A 16447-nucleotide genomic window follows, 5' to 3' on the forward strand; every position below is an offset into this window, starting at 1 on the left:
AAATTATAATAATATGGAGGGAAGGGGGTTGCACTTTCTATTTCAAGGGAGGCTCCTGCCTTCCTCCACAGACACCTGTCCTTCAAACCAAGACAGCCAGTATTGAGTTACCCTTACAGTAAAAAGAACGTTTGCTGATGTTCAGGGGGAACCTCCTGTGTTTCAGTTTCTGCCCATTGCCTCTTGTTGTGTCACTGTGCACCACTGAAAAGAGCCTGGCTCTGTCTTCGTTGCACCCTCCCTTAAGGTATTTATAGACATTGATAACACCACCCCTGAGCCTTCTCTGCTCCAGACAGAACAGTCCCAGCTGTCAGGCTTTGACAGAATGGTAGAGGTTGGAAGGGACCTCTGGAGGTCATCTAGTCCAACTCCCCTGCTAAAGCAGGGTCACCTACAGCAGGTCACACAGGACTGCATCTAGGTAGGTTTTGAGTATCTCCAGGGAAAGAGACTCCAAAGCCTCTCTGGGCAGCATGTTCCAGTGCTCTGCCACCCTCAGAGTAAAGTTTTTTCTCATGTTCAGGCGGAACTTCCTGTGCTCCAGTTTGTGCCCATTGCCCCTTGTCCTGTCACTGGGCACCACTGAAAAGAGCCTGATCCCATCCTCTTGACACTCACCCTTGAGATATTTCTAAGCATTGATAAGGTCCCCTCTTAGTCTTCTCTTCTCCAGGCTAAAGAGCCCCAGGTCTCTCAGCCTTTCCTCATAGAAGAGATGCTCCAGTCCCCTCATCATCTTTGCAGTCCTCTGCTGCCCTCTCTCCAGTAGCTCCCCATCCCTCTTGAACTGGGGAGCCCAGAACTGGACACAGCACTCCAGATGTGGCCTCACCAGGGCAGAGTAGAGGGGGAGGAGAACCTCCCTCAACCTGCTAGCCACACTCTTCTTAATGCACCCCAGGATACCATTGGCCACCTTGACCACAAAGGCACATGGCTGGCTCATGGTCAACTTGTTGTCTACCACAACACCAAGGTCCTCCACTGCAGAGCTGCTCTCCAGCAGGTTGATCCCCAGGCTCTACTGGTGCATGGGGTTATTCCTCCCCAGGTGCAGGACCCTCCACTTGCCCTTGTTGAATCTCATTAAGTTCCTCTCTGCCCAGCTCTCCAGCCTGTCCAGGTCTTGCTGAACGGCAGCACAACCCTCTGGCATGTCAGCCATTCCTCCCAGTTAGTGTTATCAGCAAACTTGCTGAGGATGCACTCTGTCCCTTCATCCAGGTCACTGATGAATATGATGAATAAGACTGGACCCAGTACTGACCCCTGGGGAACATCGCTAGTCACAGGCCTCCAATTGGACTCTGGGCCACCGATCACAGCCCTCTGAGCTCTGTCCTTCAGCCAGTTCCCTACCCACCTCACTGTCCACTCATCTATCCCACACTCCTAAGCTTCCCTATGAGGATGTGATGGGAGACAGCATCAAAAGCCTTGCAGAAATTGAGGTAGACAACATCCATTGCTCCCCACCTCATCCACCCAGCCAGTCATGCCATCACAGAAGGCTATCAGGTTGGTCAACAGAGAGATGGTCAACTTCCTGAATGGAGAGATGCTCCAGTCCCTTCCATCATCTTTGTGGCCCTTCACTGGACTCTCTCCAGTATGTCCATGTCTCTCTTGTACTGGGGAACCCAGAACTGAACACAGGACTCGGCCTCACCAGTGCCGAGCAGAGAGGAAGGAGCACCTCCTTCAGCCTGCTGGCAATACTTTGCCTAATGCAGACCCAGATACCAATAGCCGCCTTTGCCCCAAGGGCACATCGCTGGCACATGTTCAACTTGGTGTCCAGAGGGACCCCCCAGGTCCTTTTCTGCCAAGCTGCTTTCCAGCTGGGTGGACCTCAGGATATACTGGTGCCTGGGGTTGTTCCTCCCAGGTGTGGGACTTGGCATTTCTCCTTGCTGAACTTCCCCGGATTTCTGTCGGCCCATTTCTCCAGCCTGGCAAGGTTGTGCCAGACTGTTAGCAACTTCTCCCAGCCCTGTGTCAATCACAAACACGTTGAGGGTACGCTCTGCTTCATTGTGCAGATCACTTCCAAAGATGTTAAACAGGACTGGAGCGAGTATGCTGCCCTCCTCCTCCCCCCTCCAAGGGTACACTGCTAGTTACCAGCCTCCAACTATACCTTGCACTGCTCATCACCACCCTCAAGGCCCGGCCATTCAGCCAGTTTTCAGTCCACCTCACTGTGTGCTCATCCAGCCCATACAGCAACAGCTTGAGGTGCTATGAAACTCTTATGGGAGATAGCATCAGACATCTTGCTGAAGGCCTGGCAGACACTAGCCACTGCTCTCCCCTCATCTATCAGGCATGTCAGTTCATTGTAGAGGTTTATCAAGTTGGTCAAGCATGACTTCCCCTTCGTGAAGCCATGCTGACTACTCCTGAGCAGTTTCTTGTCCTTCATGTGCCTGGAAAGAGGTTCCAGGATCAGCTGCTCCATCACCTTCCCAGGGGTCAAGGTGAGACTGACTGGCCTTGGCTTCTCCTTCTTCAAAAGTGACAGATAGGAGACAGGCGGTATATCTATACCGACACAGTATATTGCCAGCACATTAGGGTGGTCAGCTCCCTCTTAAGAGGTGGTTAGCAATGGGGTATCTCTTCTCTGCTGCTCTTCAATAGGACAATAGGCTAAATATTCCTTTAAGCTCACAGGACAGAGTACCTATACGTGAAGTAAGTGCAGTCTGGCAGAAGTGACAACAACACTAGTCTGCTTATACAGTCTTTTGGATGATAGTGGCTCCCTGCTGTGCATATTGTATGTTTCACAAGCCATGTAAAGACACTAGGGTATCTCATCTGAGAGATCCTTCAGTCCCTTGATCGCTTCTGTGGCCCTTCATTGGGCTCCCTCCAGTATGCCCACACCTCTCTTGTACAGAGAAGCCCAGAACTGGACACAGTAATGCAGGTGTGGCCTCACCAGTGCTAAGTAGACATGAATGATCACCTCCCTCAACCTGCTGGTTACACCAAAACAGCTTCAGAACACCAAAGTTAAAAAATCATGGCCAGTTTAGAAGCAGTGAAGGAGTCACCAGTGGGAGTCCCATTGGGATGCATGCTGGAACACATCAGAAATAAAAGCTGACTAAAAAGAACAGCAGAAGGGTCTTAGAATTCCAAGCAACTCGAGAGCAATCATTGGTGTTGATAAATGCAAAGCAATGCACATGGAGAAAAATAACCACAACTCACAACACCCAGCTGTATATTAATCGTTCTCTATGGAGAGCATAAGTATCTTTAAATACAATATTGAGAAGTCAGTTTCCTGATATAGGAAATATAGGAGTGTAACAGGGTTAAAAAGCAACTAGACAAATTCATTAGAGTCCATCAAGAGCTCTAAGACATGATAACACAAATAAATATTCCAGTCAAGGAAACCTTTGAGTGACTGGTTAACGGAAAAACAATCTTTGGGAACTATCAAGGCACAGCTTCACCATATTATGTACTAGGGCAGCAAAAATGGCTTCTGCATTTTTGGGGCCAAATCCATTCTACCCATTTCCAAACATGGTGGACAGTTCAGGGCCTGCTAAGCTATTTCTTTTAAAACAATTATTTTAATGACTGATTTTAAGTGCAGATCCCTTTGGCAGCCTCAGAGATTTAGCACAATGGAAACAGAGGCCATAACAAAAGCCAGGACTAAGAACCACTTAAAATTGGAGAAACTATAGCTTCTTCTCCAGTCTCACCCTGTTCTTCAAAACCTTTGCTAAACAACCACCAAAAGCCACTTCAAGACAATCAAACTAATACTAACTTCCAGAGTATTTGCTACAAAATTTAAGACAATTCTTCCATCAACTCCCTGTTCTAAAAACCGATAAGCATAAAAATTTTAGCAAAATGGAAAGCATAACTAGGTAAGGTAGAAGACCAAGTTCTGGAAGACGTAAGAGGAGGAAAGAAAGGTTGTGAAGAAAAGAAGTATCACTCACACAGCATCACTGTTTACTATTTCTTCTTTAATTTTAACATACTCCAGTTGACTCTCCCGATAAATCTTGAGAGAACTCTGTGGAGAAGGAAACCACAGTTAAAATATGTCCTTACCAAGGCGGGGGGGGGGGGGGGGAAGATGGCAGACACTTCACCTATTCTAATGAAAACAGTGCATAGCCAGAAAAGTATATTCAACGAGAAAAAAAGTTGGAAAGTCAAGGTATAGATTTATTTGTTTGTTATCTTTTGAGTATGTGCCTTCAACACCTATCTGGATAGGAACTCAAAACTGCAGTCAAGAGCACAACTATTATACACCATACATATAATCCTGCTTTTCTCAAAAAGAGCCATCAGGACATCAGCTACTAATGCCTCCTGAGGGAAGACAAATTAAACAACAGCTCTAACACAGAAGAAAAACTAGACAGAGTGACAAGACAAATGTTAACATCCTACCTTGTACCAGTGTAAAAACACCCCTACAAAATGGTATTTTTTGCAGAAATAATACTCAATATCTAGAAAATACATACAATTGGGCAATTTGAACAGTCAAAAGCTTGTCTTCTGTAGACTAAATCTCAGCTAAGGGATGGGAAAGAAATTGGAAATAAACTCAACTAGCTAATAAGGTAAAAGCAAATGTTCAAAATGGCAACAGAAGTAAAATCCTATTCTGTATGACCCTCTTTGCACCTTTTTAGTAGCACAAGTTATAGAGAGTTCAGTAACAAGATCAGAACCGAAAGCCAAAGAAATTTGAATGTATCTCCTTCATTCCTTCCTAAATAAGGAAATACAACCCAAATGATCTGATCAAAAACCACAGGAACTACAAACACCTTAACTTTTTGCCTATCTGAAACGTGCTGCCACTTAATTAATTTCACCTAAAAGCAGAGCTGTCTGTCCCAATGAGCTGGAAATAACAAGTGGGCTCATTAAAGCCTGGTTCACTAAGACGAGCAGTAAATATATACATTTCCTTCAACAGAACAAGGGCAAGTTGCTCAAACCTTACAAGCACACCTTTTTTTCTTCCAACTCTGCTTTCAAGGAACCCAACTCTTCCTGGCACTTTTCCAGAGGTAGGATTTTCTGTAGCATCTGCTCCACTTGGCAACGAAGAGCAGAGATCTCTCTGAAACGGCAAGTGTAATTTAAAAAAAAGTTGCCAAAAAACCACGGGTGCTTTCAAACTCAATGTTCTGATTCTTCAGGCAAGTGTCTGAGTATTTTGCTTTCCCCTACGGAAAAATGCCATGAGAGATACCCAAAGGCTTTTAAGAGTCTAAGAATTCTCATTTTTCCATCCAGTATTTTACATTCAAAGAAAATTCAAGATCTGATTTAAAAACATTAAACTGAGCCTAAGGCTCGATGCAAGCAGTTACATGTGCCACACCAGCGTACCGCCCAGCTGCCTACACTGAAGTGCCAGGAATAAGTGTCCCTACATAGGGACCGCTGTGAAATAAGAGCAGAGTCCAACTGCAGGATTCTTCAGCAGGCAGGATGGAGGCTGTAAAGATTCTATGCTGCCTCTTCATCTATAATCAAGTAGAGTAAGCAAGGGCACACAGCCACAACTCTAAGGCAAAATGTTTCATACAAATACGGCTGCCCCAAGTATGCTCACATTTACCCAGCACCAAAAGATGACCTCCCCACCTCCACTTGGTCACTTTAGACTCTTACGTAACACACGGCCAGGAAAGAATTTTACACAGGTACTGTAGAAGGAGGACAGATTTCTCCCCTCACCAAGGGTATCTTTGCTAACTATGGCCTAGGAAGCATGGTAAAAGAAAGGACCATATTAAAAGCTCAGCCTAGAACCAGGGCTGCTGCTGTTACAATGCCAGACTTCTAAAACTGTCCAAGACACAGAGAACATAGCGTCTTTAGCAAACAGTTTAAAATCAAACTTACCGTTCAGCAAATTGAAGCTGTAATCTCTTGTTAAGGTAGAAATTTAAAAAAGCTCATCAAATATCCAATAAAGACTTCCACTCTTAAAACACAGGAGTTGCAGAACTGTATGGTTAACTGAAACATTTCAATACGTTTGAAGGGAATAAGCAGAGCTGCTTCTGTTACATGAAACAACTTGAGTCATTCTCAGTAATGCAGATTTCAAATAGCCCATATTAAGCCATACACTAGACACAGCTGGATTGTAATTGGATAGCTGAATTCCAAAGCCCTATTTTATTACAAAGCCTATCCAGTCTGTTCTTTACTAGAGGCATCATCTCTTAGCTTAAACCTTAAGTAAAAAGTCTCAAGCCCTCTTATAAGAAGTGTTGATACACCAATTCAGTAAGAACACTAATAGAAAAGGATATCAGTGCATTTCTGTTGATACTCCGTCAGCAAATGACTGCAGAAAAAAAAGACATTAGTCATTTTCTTACCCGATTTTGACAATAGTGTCTTTGTACACCTTTCTTTTTGCTTTATACATAAATACAGAAAGTGTAAGCTTGATTTGCATATTCTGATAGTAGTCAATATAACCCTCTTGTTTCATTAAGCCATTCAAACCTCAAATCAGGCTGCTTTAAAATAGAAAAAGCCCAACAACCAGTAGTTACATGATTTTGTAGCCATTAACTATTTGCCAAAACCAAAAAAACAAACAAACCCATCCCCAAAAAAATTCTAAACCAAACAGGTAAAGAATGTAAAATATACATATAAAAAATTCACAAAATATACATATAATCACAAAATCATATCCTAATTCCCAAACTTAAAAAGATGTTTTTCTAGGGAAAGGACACAAACGTAAGAAAAATAGTTCAAAACACCCGATAAGGCTTCAATCTTTACACTACTCTCCTAGCAGCCATGAGAGGGTAACACTCTGATTCAAGCCATGCTGGGGGGCATGGGACAGCACCAAGGAAAGCTATTCTCTCCCTTCCTTGACTGTTATGTTTTTTAAGAATGGGGAGAAGAAAGGACAAAAAAGAGAAATACCACGGCAGTTACGCCAATACAGAGCGGGCTCCAGGAGTAAGGCAAAAAAGAAAGCAGCAGAACTGCAAGTCATTAAGGGAGAGGTAATTCCCACAAGAAGCGCCTGCGCTGGCAGAAAGAAGGATACAAGGTCTGGAGGTAGGAAAAGGAATCTGTGAACACAGAGCAAGGGAGCTTTGAGGAAACGGGCCCCAGCTAAGGCAGGCAGGCTCTCTGAAGCCCCCTTTGGAAACCAACCTGGCATCTGGATTTGCTAAAGCCAGACAGACAAGTATGTGAGAAAGAGCACACGAGAAATAAGCCATTATGATTAGGAGACATAGCAAAGATACGAGGCCATAGTACGGAGATGTCCGTAACAGATCTCAACACGTTATTCCATACAATTGTATGTTGATGGTGACTGAGAAACAGAAGCAATCACAGAAGAGAAAGCAAACTATGAGAAGCATTTTAGAACCTTCCTGTTCCAACCGATGTTCAGCCTCACTTTTCATATTCTGGTATTTAATCCCAACAGCATTTCACACCTTAATGCTTGGACTAAATTCTGTTGAAAAGTTTTGTGTACACCTGTGCTGGACTTCTGTTCTCATACTACATTCTTCACAACCAATAAAACAAATCTCTTCAAAGAGCTGCTTCTGCTAGTAATCGTAGTAATACATAATCTGTTATAGCTACACAAAATAGCCCTCTTACTATCATTACACACAGGTGTTTTAGGGCATAAACTAAAGCAGGCTTACAGTCTAGATTTAGGACCTGTTCATGAAGAAGCCACTTGAATTTTGAGAAGGGTTTGGTTTTGTGCATTAACAAATATCTACATTCCACAAAAGGCACTTGCTGCATCACTGTAAGAACTTAAAAGCAATACAAATAAAACAAAGAAAAAAAAACTTGTGCAATTGTACTTACTCTCCATCAACCATTTTTTGCTTCAGTGCAATTAATGCGGCTACATATTCATTTATATTCTGTAATGAAGAGTCTCAAGTTGGTAAAGAAGTTTCACCCCAAAAACCAGCACTATACACTGTAAATAACCCCAGAACTGACTGGTAATGTTCTACACAATACAATAATCCATCTTCTTTTTTTCAGTTCTTTTAGTGAACAAGCTACTAATTCACGAAAAACATATTTGTACAAACACACACAGAGAATGCAGGCTCCACAACAAAGTATGCACACTTAGACGAGGCTTTACTAGAAAAGCCCTTCAAACTTCGCCTTTACAGTAAGTTACATACTAAAACCCCAGTACCTTTTTCTCTCAAAACTAAACCAAGCTTTGGCAGAACATTACCAATAAACAGCGCCTACCTCATTCGAGCCTACAGGTTTCCCAAATTCCCGCACAGATTCCCAACCCACGCTAGGTGTGTCCGAAGGCCACCTCCGCCCTCTGGGCTCTCGGCAGGGGATTCCCTCGTTTGGAGGAGAAGGCAACGTCGCCCCGAGCGTTGCGCTGGACACACGCTCGCTCAAGAGCGCCGAGGAACGGAGGCGAACGCCGACACTCCTTCCACCGCATCAAGGCAAACTCAAAAGGATACGCCCGGCAGCCCCCGGCGGGCACGGGCTGCTCCTCCGCGCTCCGCCCGGCTGCAGCGGCCGCCGCCGCTCCTTTCACGGAGCGCCAGGGCCACAGCCGCGCCCCGAGCTCCCGCTGCAGCGGGAGCGCGGACCGCGGCTCCCGACGCTTCCCACCCACCCGCGCAGCCGCGCCCTTAAGCGCAGCCCCCGGCCCAGGCGCTCCAGCGCCCGGGAGACGGCGGCCCGTCGCTACCTGCTGGAGCACACCGCAGTTCGCGCAGGCCGCGGCGGCGGCCGCAGTCCCGGCCGGCGGCGGCGGTGTCTCTCCAGGCATCATAGTGACCGCCGGGCCCCCGGCGGCCCCGCCGCCCCGCGCAGCCACACGCCTCCCTCCGCCCACGCCCGGCAGTGGCGCGGGGACGCGGCCGAAGTGCGTCACGGGCCGCGCCGCCGCCTCAACAAGGACCCGGCTCGCCCTTCCAGGGTGGCGCCGCCGCTGCCTGACTGGCGGCAGCGGAAAAGACGGCAGAAGATGCTCTGCAGAGGCCGAGCGCTGAAAGCGCCCGGTGGACACCGGCCCGGCCCGCACTGGCCACGCCCTCCTGCAAGTACTGTTATTGCTGGGGGTTACGCACGGGCACTTCGGAGGGCGCCACTGCGGCCCTAGCGCAAGCGCGGGCTGAGGTCGCTGCACTCGCCGAGGCCGAGGCCGGAGGGCGGGGCAGGCGGGAGCACGGGAAGCGGGGGCTGGGCCGGGCCGGGCCGGGCCGCTCTCCGTTCCGCCGCTGTCGGCTGGCGAGCTAGAGCTGGTGCTGTTCCCGGGCGTGCCCGGGATCACAGAGTGGTCTGGGCCGGAAGGGTCCTTGAAGACCATCTAGTTCCAGCTCCCCTGCCACGGGCGGGGACACCTCCCACCAGACCAGGTCGCTCCCAGCCCCATTCAGCCTGGCCTTGAACACTGCCAGGGAGGGGCAGCCACAGCTTCTCTGGGCAACCTGTGCCAGTCCCTCACCACCTTCACAGTGAAGAGCTTCTTCCTCATATCTAATCTAAATCTCCCCTCTTTCAGTTTGAAACCATTACCCCTCATCCTATCAATAGGTTTATGAGTGTTTTTGTAAAAATATAGTACCATTTACCCAGGCTAGTACAGAATACCACAGACCTAAACAGTGAATAGATAACGAGGGGAGCGTTTTTGCAAGTACATGTCGCTGTTTATCCACAGGAGCCATGTGTTTAGTAAGTAATAAGACTAAGACAAGATCTTGACAGATACACGACACTATTCACCAGGCCTCATGAAATAAAACGTGCCATATATCTCAGCAATTAGAGAATCTTAGCAGGAACCAAGGACAAGACTACAAAGCTGTGTTAGAGGAGACAACTTGCAAGAGACAATCAGGAGAACTCACCAGACTACAAAGCTCTGTTAGAGAAGATAACCTAAAAGAAAAATCATTTAAAAATTTCCCTTGAAAAAGTCAAGGGAAGTCTGAACTTTTCAACTTTAGGAAACAGTGTGCAGACTTAATAGGCTTATAAATATTGACTTCTCCATCCAGGAGATGCATAATGATATGATAATGAAACATATGATGCATGAAGGGAGGTACATTTTAAGGGGTAAGAAAGTAGTATATGTAGTAGGTGGATTGGGAAGTGTGTGCCTTCCTAGTACCTTAGTCAATGGGGAATGGGAGAGGGTCCTATGCGACCGTGAAATTAGGAAAAAAAGGGGGCTGCGACCCACATCAACTTTGAGAGACCCCATGGGATATGCCCAGTGGATTTTCCCTTTATTCGAATAAAGTTTATTTGTACAGGACTCCTCTGTCTCCTTTGTGAACACTGACCAGTGGTGCCAGGATTTTCTGCACACTATCACTGTCCTTCCTGATCAAGAGTCCCTCCCCACTTTTCCTGTAGCCCCCTTTAAGCACTGGAAGGGCACTGCAAGGTCTTCCCAGAGCCTTCTCTTCTCCAGGCTGAACAACCCCAGCTCTCTCAGCCTGTCCTCACAGGGAGGTGCTCCAGCCCCCTGAGCATCTTCATGGCCTCCTCTGGACCTGCTCGAGCAGGTCCATGTCCTTCTTGTGCTGGGGCCCCAGAGCTGGACGCAGCACTGCAGGTGGGGTCTCAACACCACCACAGCAGAGGGGTAGAATCCCCTCCCTCGACCTGCTGGCCACGCTGCTCTTGATACAGCCCAGGATGCAATTGGCTTTCTGGGCTGTGAGTGCACATTGCTGGATCACATCCAGTTTTTCATCCACCAAACAAGCTCTTAAAACGGGACAATTCCAGTTCAGCTTGCTCAGACAGCATCTTGTGGGAGAATGCTAATTCATTGCAAGAGATCAAGCTTTTAATTTCATCCAAGCATTCGTAAATAGATTTTTAAGGGCAATATTCAGCATCACTTGTCATCATCATGGCTGCCTGCATCTACCACTTACACAACACCTTTATATAGAGTGCGGGCTGGGAGAAGACTCTGTGCATTGCAGGCCACGCTTTTGAACGCTTAGAGAAGCAGAAGTTAAGGTAATAACTGTGGACCGTGTTGTTCCACACTATGTTACTGTCAAGGTATGGTCCCATCACATTATTTCTGTAGCGATCATTCAGTTTCTAGCACACAGGATAGATGGTCGCACATAGTGTGAATTAGTTTCTGATTTATTTTCTATTCAACTCATGCTGTTGGACTTTATTTACTGAATGCTCTTTGCAACATCACTGCTATTTACACAACTTTTAGTCTACCTGAAACTTTCTCTGGCTCACACTTTTTCCAGGTACTTCAAATTGCTTTTTCACTCTTGTCTTCCTAGTAGTTTGGACATATTCCTCAGGGGAGTCACTATTCAGCTCTGGATCTGCAGAGCCACGTTAAATCGTCCTTCTCACTAACAGTAGTGTGTACAGCTGCATGGTTAACTGGACCTTGAGTAAGACATTGAAACTTGTAACTCCTGTATAAGTAAGTGCTCTGATCAAACAGAATATTTCAGGCTTTCTCAGTCTCTCTACTTCGAGAGCTTTATAGCAATATAACAAAATACTCATTAGAGCAGGAATAGAGTTGAAGTGACCGTGTCGCCTGAATGAATCAATCTCTCTGGGGTGAGTAAACTTCCTCTGTGAAGTGCCCTTCCTAGGGAATGGAGCTGAGGGCTACTCGCTTTAGATTTGGGAAGTTGAGGCCATGGTTAGGTCAGGTAACAAGGCACTTTATTAGGTGAGGTAGTCAAGGACAGGGTTCTGCAGAAAGAAACTGCGCTCTGTTAGAAAGAAGTGAATATAAGATGGTTTCAGAAGAGTTCCGTGTTTCCTGCGACTTTTCATGCTTAAGCGAAAATGTTATCCTCAAAACTCTGTTTCAATGTTGAAGATGCCCAAATTTTCTTCTATAAAAGCTCATAACTTTCAGTGCTTCAGACTCCGAATATGTGCAGAACTAGGTAAGTAATTCAGTACCACTATTTTATTTTTTATGTGAAGTTCCCATTCCTTGATAAGAAGATATTTTAAAACTGTTTTAACACACCTGACAACAACTATTTCCTTCAAAAAATTAAGAGATTTTGAAATTTAAAACAAAGCATATGAACTAATACTGTGTGTGTTTTTTTAAATGGCACTTAACTTGATTAGGCCAAGAAGAAGAGAGATGGTAGGGCTTGGAGTTCCAAAGCTCTGCTTCATTGTATCTCAAGCGATGAGCACGTCAGAGTTCAGAGAGGATGCATGGAGTTGGGAGGGCACTAGTAAGGGCAGACAGGATCTAGAGGAGGGTTATAAATCTGGACTATAAAGACCCCTGTGAGTAGACTTATACAGGGCTAAGATGTGTGTGCCATGAGGTCTGACTCCCAGAGACTTTGGTCTCTTGTTGATCATAAAACAGAAAATTGGCCACTGATGTAGCTGTGAATCTCCTCATTGCTGAGCGGGGCCATTTAAATGGAACCCTGCAGGGTTATTGTGTTTATTTAGCAGAACTGAAATAGCCAGCAGCACATAAACATGATTTCTTTGCTGTTGCTCATAGAGACAACAGAAATTCTCTTTCCTTTTTCTCATGAATGAAGAACAGAAAGAATCAGACGCTGATGGTCCCAAAGAAGTTCTGCGCAAACAATACCCAGGTGGTCATTCATAGCACGAAGTGTCACCCTCTCGCCGCCAGTAACTGAAGGCAATATTGATGATAGGTGCAGAGAGGCTCTGCAGAGGAAATGAAGATGCCTAACCATCTTCACCACTTGTCAACGTGACAGCACCATGGTCTCTGGCAGTCGCGGCTTCAGAGCAGAGAAGTTTATTAACTGTAGTAAGTGTGAAAGAAACTTGTATTAATCCAGTACTATAGTTTTATTACCACATACTCCCCAGAGAGCTCTTGCATAAACAAAGACTTAAAGGACCAGATGATGTTTGAGATGTCATTTGATTTAGTGTTTGAAGCATCCTAACGCAGTCTCCAGCTGGGATAAACTTAAGGCTGATTTTCATCATTAGTTTATTAATTGGAGAAATTATTAGTGACTGTCATTACCGATGAATAATACCAATATTATTTTTTGTTTACATTAGAACTTCATACTCAGAGTTCTTCACTATTTCATTAAAAAAATGTATAAGCGCCAAAAGAAAGCTGTAGAGAAGTACTACCATTTACGTAAAGTCAAGATGTGAACTAGCAGAATGAAGCAGCCAGAAATACCTGCTGCTAGCCAGAAATAGCAGTCAGAGGTTAGAACATCATATTATGAGCAAATCAACCCCAAAAAATCTGCATGTTGGATTTCAAGCATCTCTGACTCAAAGGTGCTTGACTGATAGGAGACCTGCTGCTTACAGAGCATGGCAGTCCTGAAGGGCGAAGGAGCCCAGGAGGGCTGGACTTTTTCAAAAAACGAAATCTTAAAGGCACAGGAGCAGTCTATACCCATGTGCTGAAAGACTAGCTGGCAGGGAATAAGACTGGCCTGGCTGAACAGAGTGCTATGGCTGGAACTCAGGAAAAGAAAAAGAGAGATTATGACCTTTGGAAGAAGGGGCAGGCAACTCAGGACAACTACAGGGATGCCATGAGGTTACACAGGGAGAAAATTAGAAGGGGCCAAAGCCCAGCTAGAACTTAATTTGGATACTGCAGTAAAAGGCCATTAAAAGTTTTTCTATAAATCCATTAGTAACAAAAGGAGGGCTAAGGAGAATCTCCATCCTTTATTGGATGCAAGCCCTGCAGATGCCAAGGTCAGTGAAGAAGTGAAGTGTCCCCCTGCAGCCCATGGAGGTCCACAGTAGAGCAGACATCCACCTGCAGCCCATGAAGGACCCTGCACTGCAGCAGGCGGATGTGCCCTGAAGGAAGTTGCAGCACATGGAGAGCCCACACTGGAGCAGACTTCTGGCAGAAACTGTGGGGCTGTGGAGAGGAGCCCATGCAGGAGTAGGTTTGCTGGCAGCACTTACGAACCCGTGGGGGACCCACACTGGAGCAGTTCTTGAAGTACTGCAGCCCATTGGAAGGACACGCATTGGAGAAGGTCGGGAAGGACTGTTTCCAAAGTGTGGAACCCCACACCGGACCAGAGAAAGAGCGTGAGGAGGAAGGAGCGGAAGAGACAACGTATTACGAACTGACCGCAACACCCCTTGCCCAACCCCCTGGGCCACTTGCGGGGAGGAGGTAGAGTAGTTGGGAGTGATCTTGAGACTGGGAAGAAGGGGGGTGGGGGTTGGGGGGAAGGTGTTTCTGGATTTGTCCTTATTTCTATTTATCCTACTCTCTTATTAATTGACAACAAATTAAATTAATTTCCCCAAGTTGAGTCTGCTTTGCCCATGACACTAATTGCTGAGTGATCTCTCTGTCCTTTTCTCAACCCACAAGGTTTTTGTCATATTTTCAACCCCCGTCCTGTCGAGGTGGAGTGATAGAATGGCTTGGTGGGCATCTGGCAGCCAACCAAGATCAACCAACCACAGATAGCCTCTGTTGGAGAGGATCCACCAAACCTTATTGCTTCCCCCTCTTAAATAATCCACTCCAGTAACATTTGGATGCAGGTGTCAATATAATCACCTTCTATAGGAGTAAATAGAGCACATGATCATTTCAGTTGTTTAACTGTTTGCACAATGCTTTGGGGCTGTATTAGCCAACATTCTTCCAAACATGCCTTGGCTAACTATTGGCTAGCTCTTGGGATAGTACTGAGGTAGCAATGTGGACAAGTGTGTGCTGTTTTGGCAAGTACCCTTTAAAACGGTCCTCTTGGCATGCTCTGGGCTCGAACATACATATGCCCTGTTACACACCGTACCTAGGATGCGCCAAACATGCCATCAATAAAACAGCACAGGAACCCGCTTGCAGAGGCTATGAAAAAGCCCCGTATTACTTTTCTGGAGTCTCTATGTGACAGTGAGGCGGGAGGACATAAGGGGAGGCTGCTGGCAGAACCCAGAAGGAACAAGTAGGACTCAGCTGCTCCAAGCAGCCTCACTTGAGACATCTGTACTTGCCCTCTGCCCATGATGGACCCAGGAATTGCATTTAAGGTCAAATGTGGGTCCCCTGTTTTTGAATGAGCTACGCGTAATTGTAAGAGGGGAGGCTCCTGTGGAAATTGGGGTCCTCCCCTTGGTAGTGTATGGGCTTCAGAGCTGGTTTTTTTCCAGGAAAATTGCAAGAAAAAAGTATATTCTGAGTTTTATCTCTTTGAATCCTCAGTACCAAAATTTGGATCTAGCTTCCGGTCTTTGTATGGCATCAGTTTGGTGTCCCATGGACCAAATGTAAGAAAATCTGTAGTGCCAAAATGACAGCTCTAAAGTGAATGGTAGGAAGTGAATCCCAAAGAGCAATCTAGGCAGGAGGAAGTGGCTCTAACATAAACCATGGGATTCCAGATGCTAAAATAGTCAGCAGAAACTAATACTGCTGAAGAGACCAGTGTCAGCTTTGTAAACTGCAGAGCTGTCATTTATTTTTATTTTTTTTTTAGTAAGCCTTAGCATATTACATTGCATTAGATAATATCAGAAAATTTTAGATGATCTTTAAGGTCCCTTCCAACCCAAACCATTCTGTGATTCTATGATTATGCAAAATATTAAGGAGCAGGAGTGGATACATTCATACAACTGAGAGTACATTTTGTTTATTTTAACCGAATATGCATACACCTGTCGATTATTTTTAAAGAATCATTTTGTAAATTCTATCTGCAAAGAAAATTTTACTCCCAGATAAAAACAAGTATTACTTAACTGACCTTGAATAAGGTCAACTATTCGAAATGTGAATAGTTTTCCCTTCTTGCAGATGCCATGGTTTGACATTCCAGAATTTCAACCAGGGTAACTGTTTTTTAGTTAGCAATGAAGTATTCTTGTTGTCAGCTTTGATGCTTTCAGCATATGGCATTTGAAAGCTCTTACTTTCTCACTCTACTAGCATGCATGTAATCCTTTCCAAGTCATTACCACAGAGGAGTAAAAACTGTATTGTCCTTCTGCCTCCAAATTATCATCAGCATGAAATGCTTATGTAAATTTAATCACACAGCCAACACAAGGATCATCAATACAGTTACCAGACCCATATATTTTTTATGCTCCCATGACTAGTTCAGAATAGCCATGCCAGTTGCAAGCTGTCAACAAGCAGCAGGAAAATTACAGCTTAGCACAGTGATCAGACCTGATCAACAAGATGATCTGCTAAAATTTTCCTGAGTAGCATTAAGTGTTAAAATTTATTTTGGGCAGTGGCTAATGGTATCCCTGCTCACGCTTCATGTTTCAGTGACATATTACTGCTTCCAGGTCATCATATAGTACTGAATTTTATTACTAAACTCTTGATATGGTGATGAGGACAATATAATTGAGAGATATATTGGTGTTA

General features: G+C 45.3%; 1 protein-coding gene across 3 annotated transcripts in view; it reads right to left on the reverse strand.

Annotated features, from left to right (window-relative positions):
- ICE1 (interactor of little elongation complex ELL subunit 1) overlaps positions 1 to 8851 on the reverse strand; it is a 47363-nt gene extending 38512 nt beyond the window's left edge. For all 3 annotated transcript variants that reach the window (XM_086467881.1, XM_086467882.1, XM_086467879.1), the window contains exons 1-6: positions 8768 to 8851; positions 7894 to 7952; positions 6336 to 6370; positions 5920 to 5938; positions 5017 to 5128; positions 3981 to 4057 (exon numbers count right to left, since the gene is read on the reverse strand). In XM_086467881.1, coding sequence (XP_086324007.1) covers positions 3981 to 4057; positions 5017 to 5128; positions 5920 to 5938; positions 6336 to 6370; positions 7894 to 7952; positions 8768 to 8851 — 386 coding nt within the window. The remainder of the gene's footprint in view (positions 1 to 3980; positions 4058 to 5016; positions 5129 to 5919; positions 5939 to 6335; positions 6371 to 7893; positions 7953 to 8767) is intronic.
- Between the last annotated feature and the right edge of the window lie 7596 nt (positions 8852 to 16447).

Source organism: Leptosomus discolor, chromosome 7 (assembly GCF_034619465.1).
Source record: "Leptosomus discolor isolate bLepDis1 chromosome 7, bLepDis1.hap2, whole genome shotgun sequence".
Classification (NCBI taxonomy): Eukaryota; Metazoa; Chordata; class Aves; order Leptosomiformes; family Leptosomidae; genus Leptosomus; species Leptosomus discolor.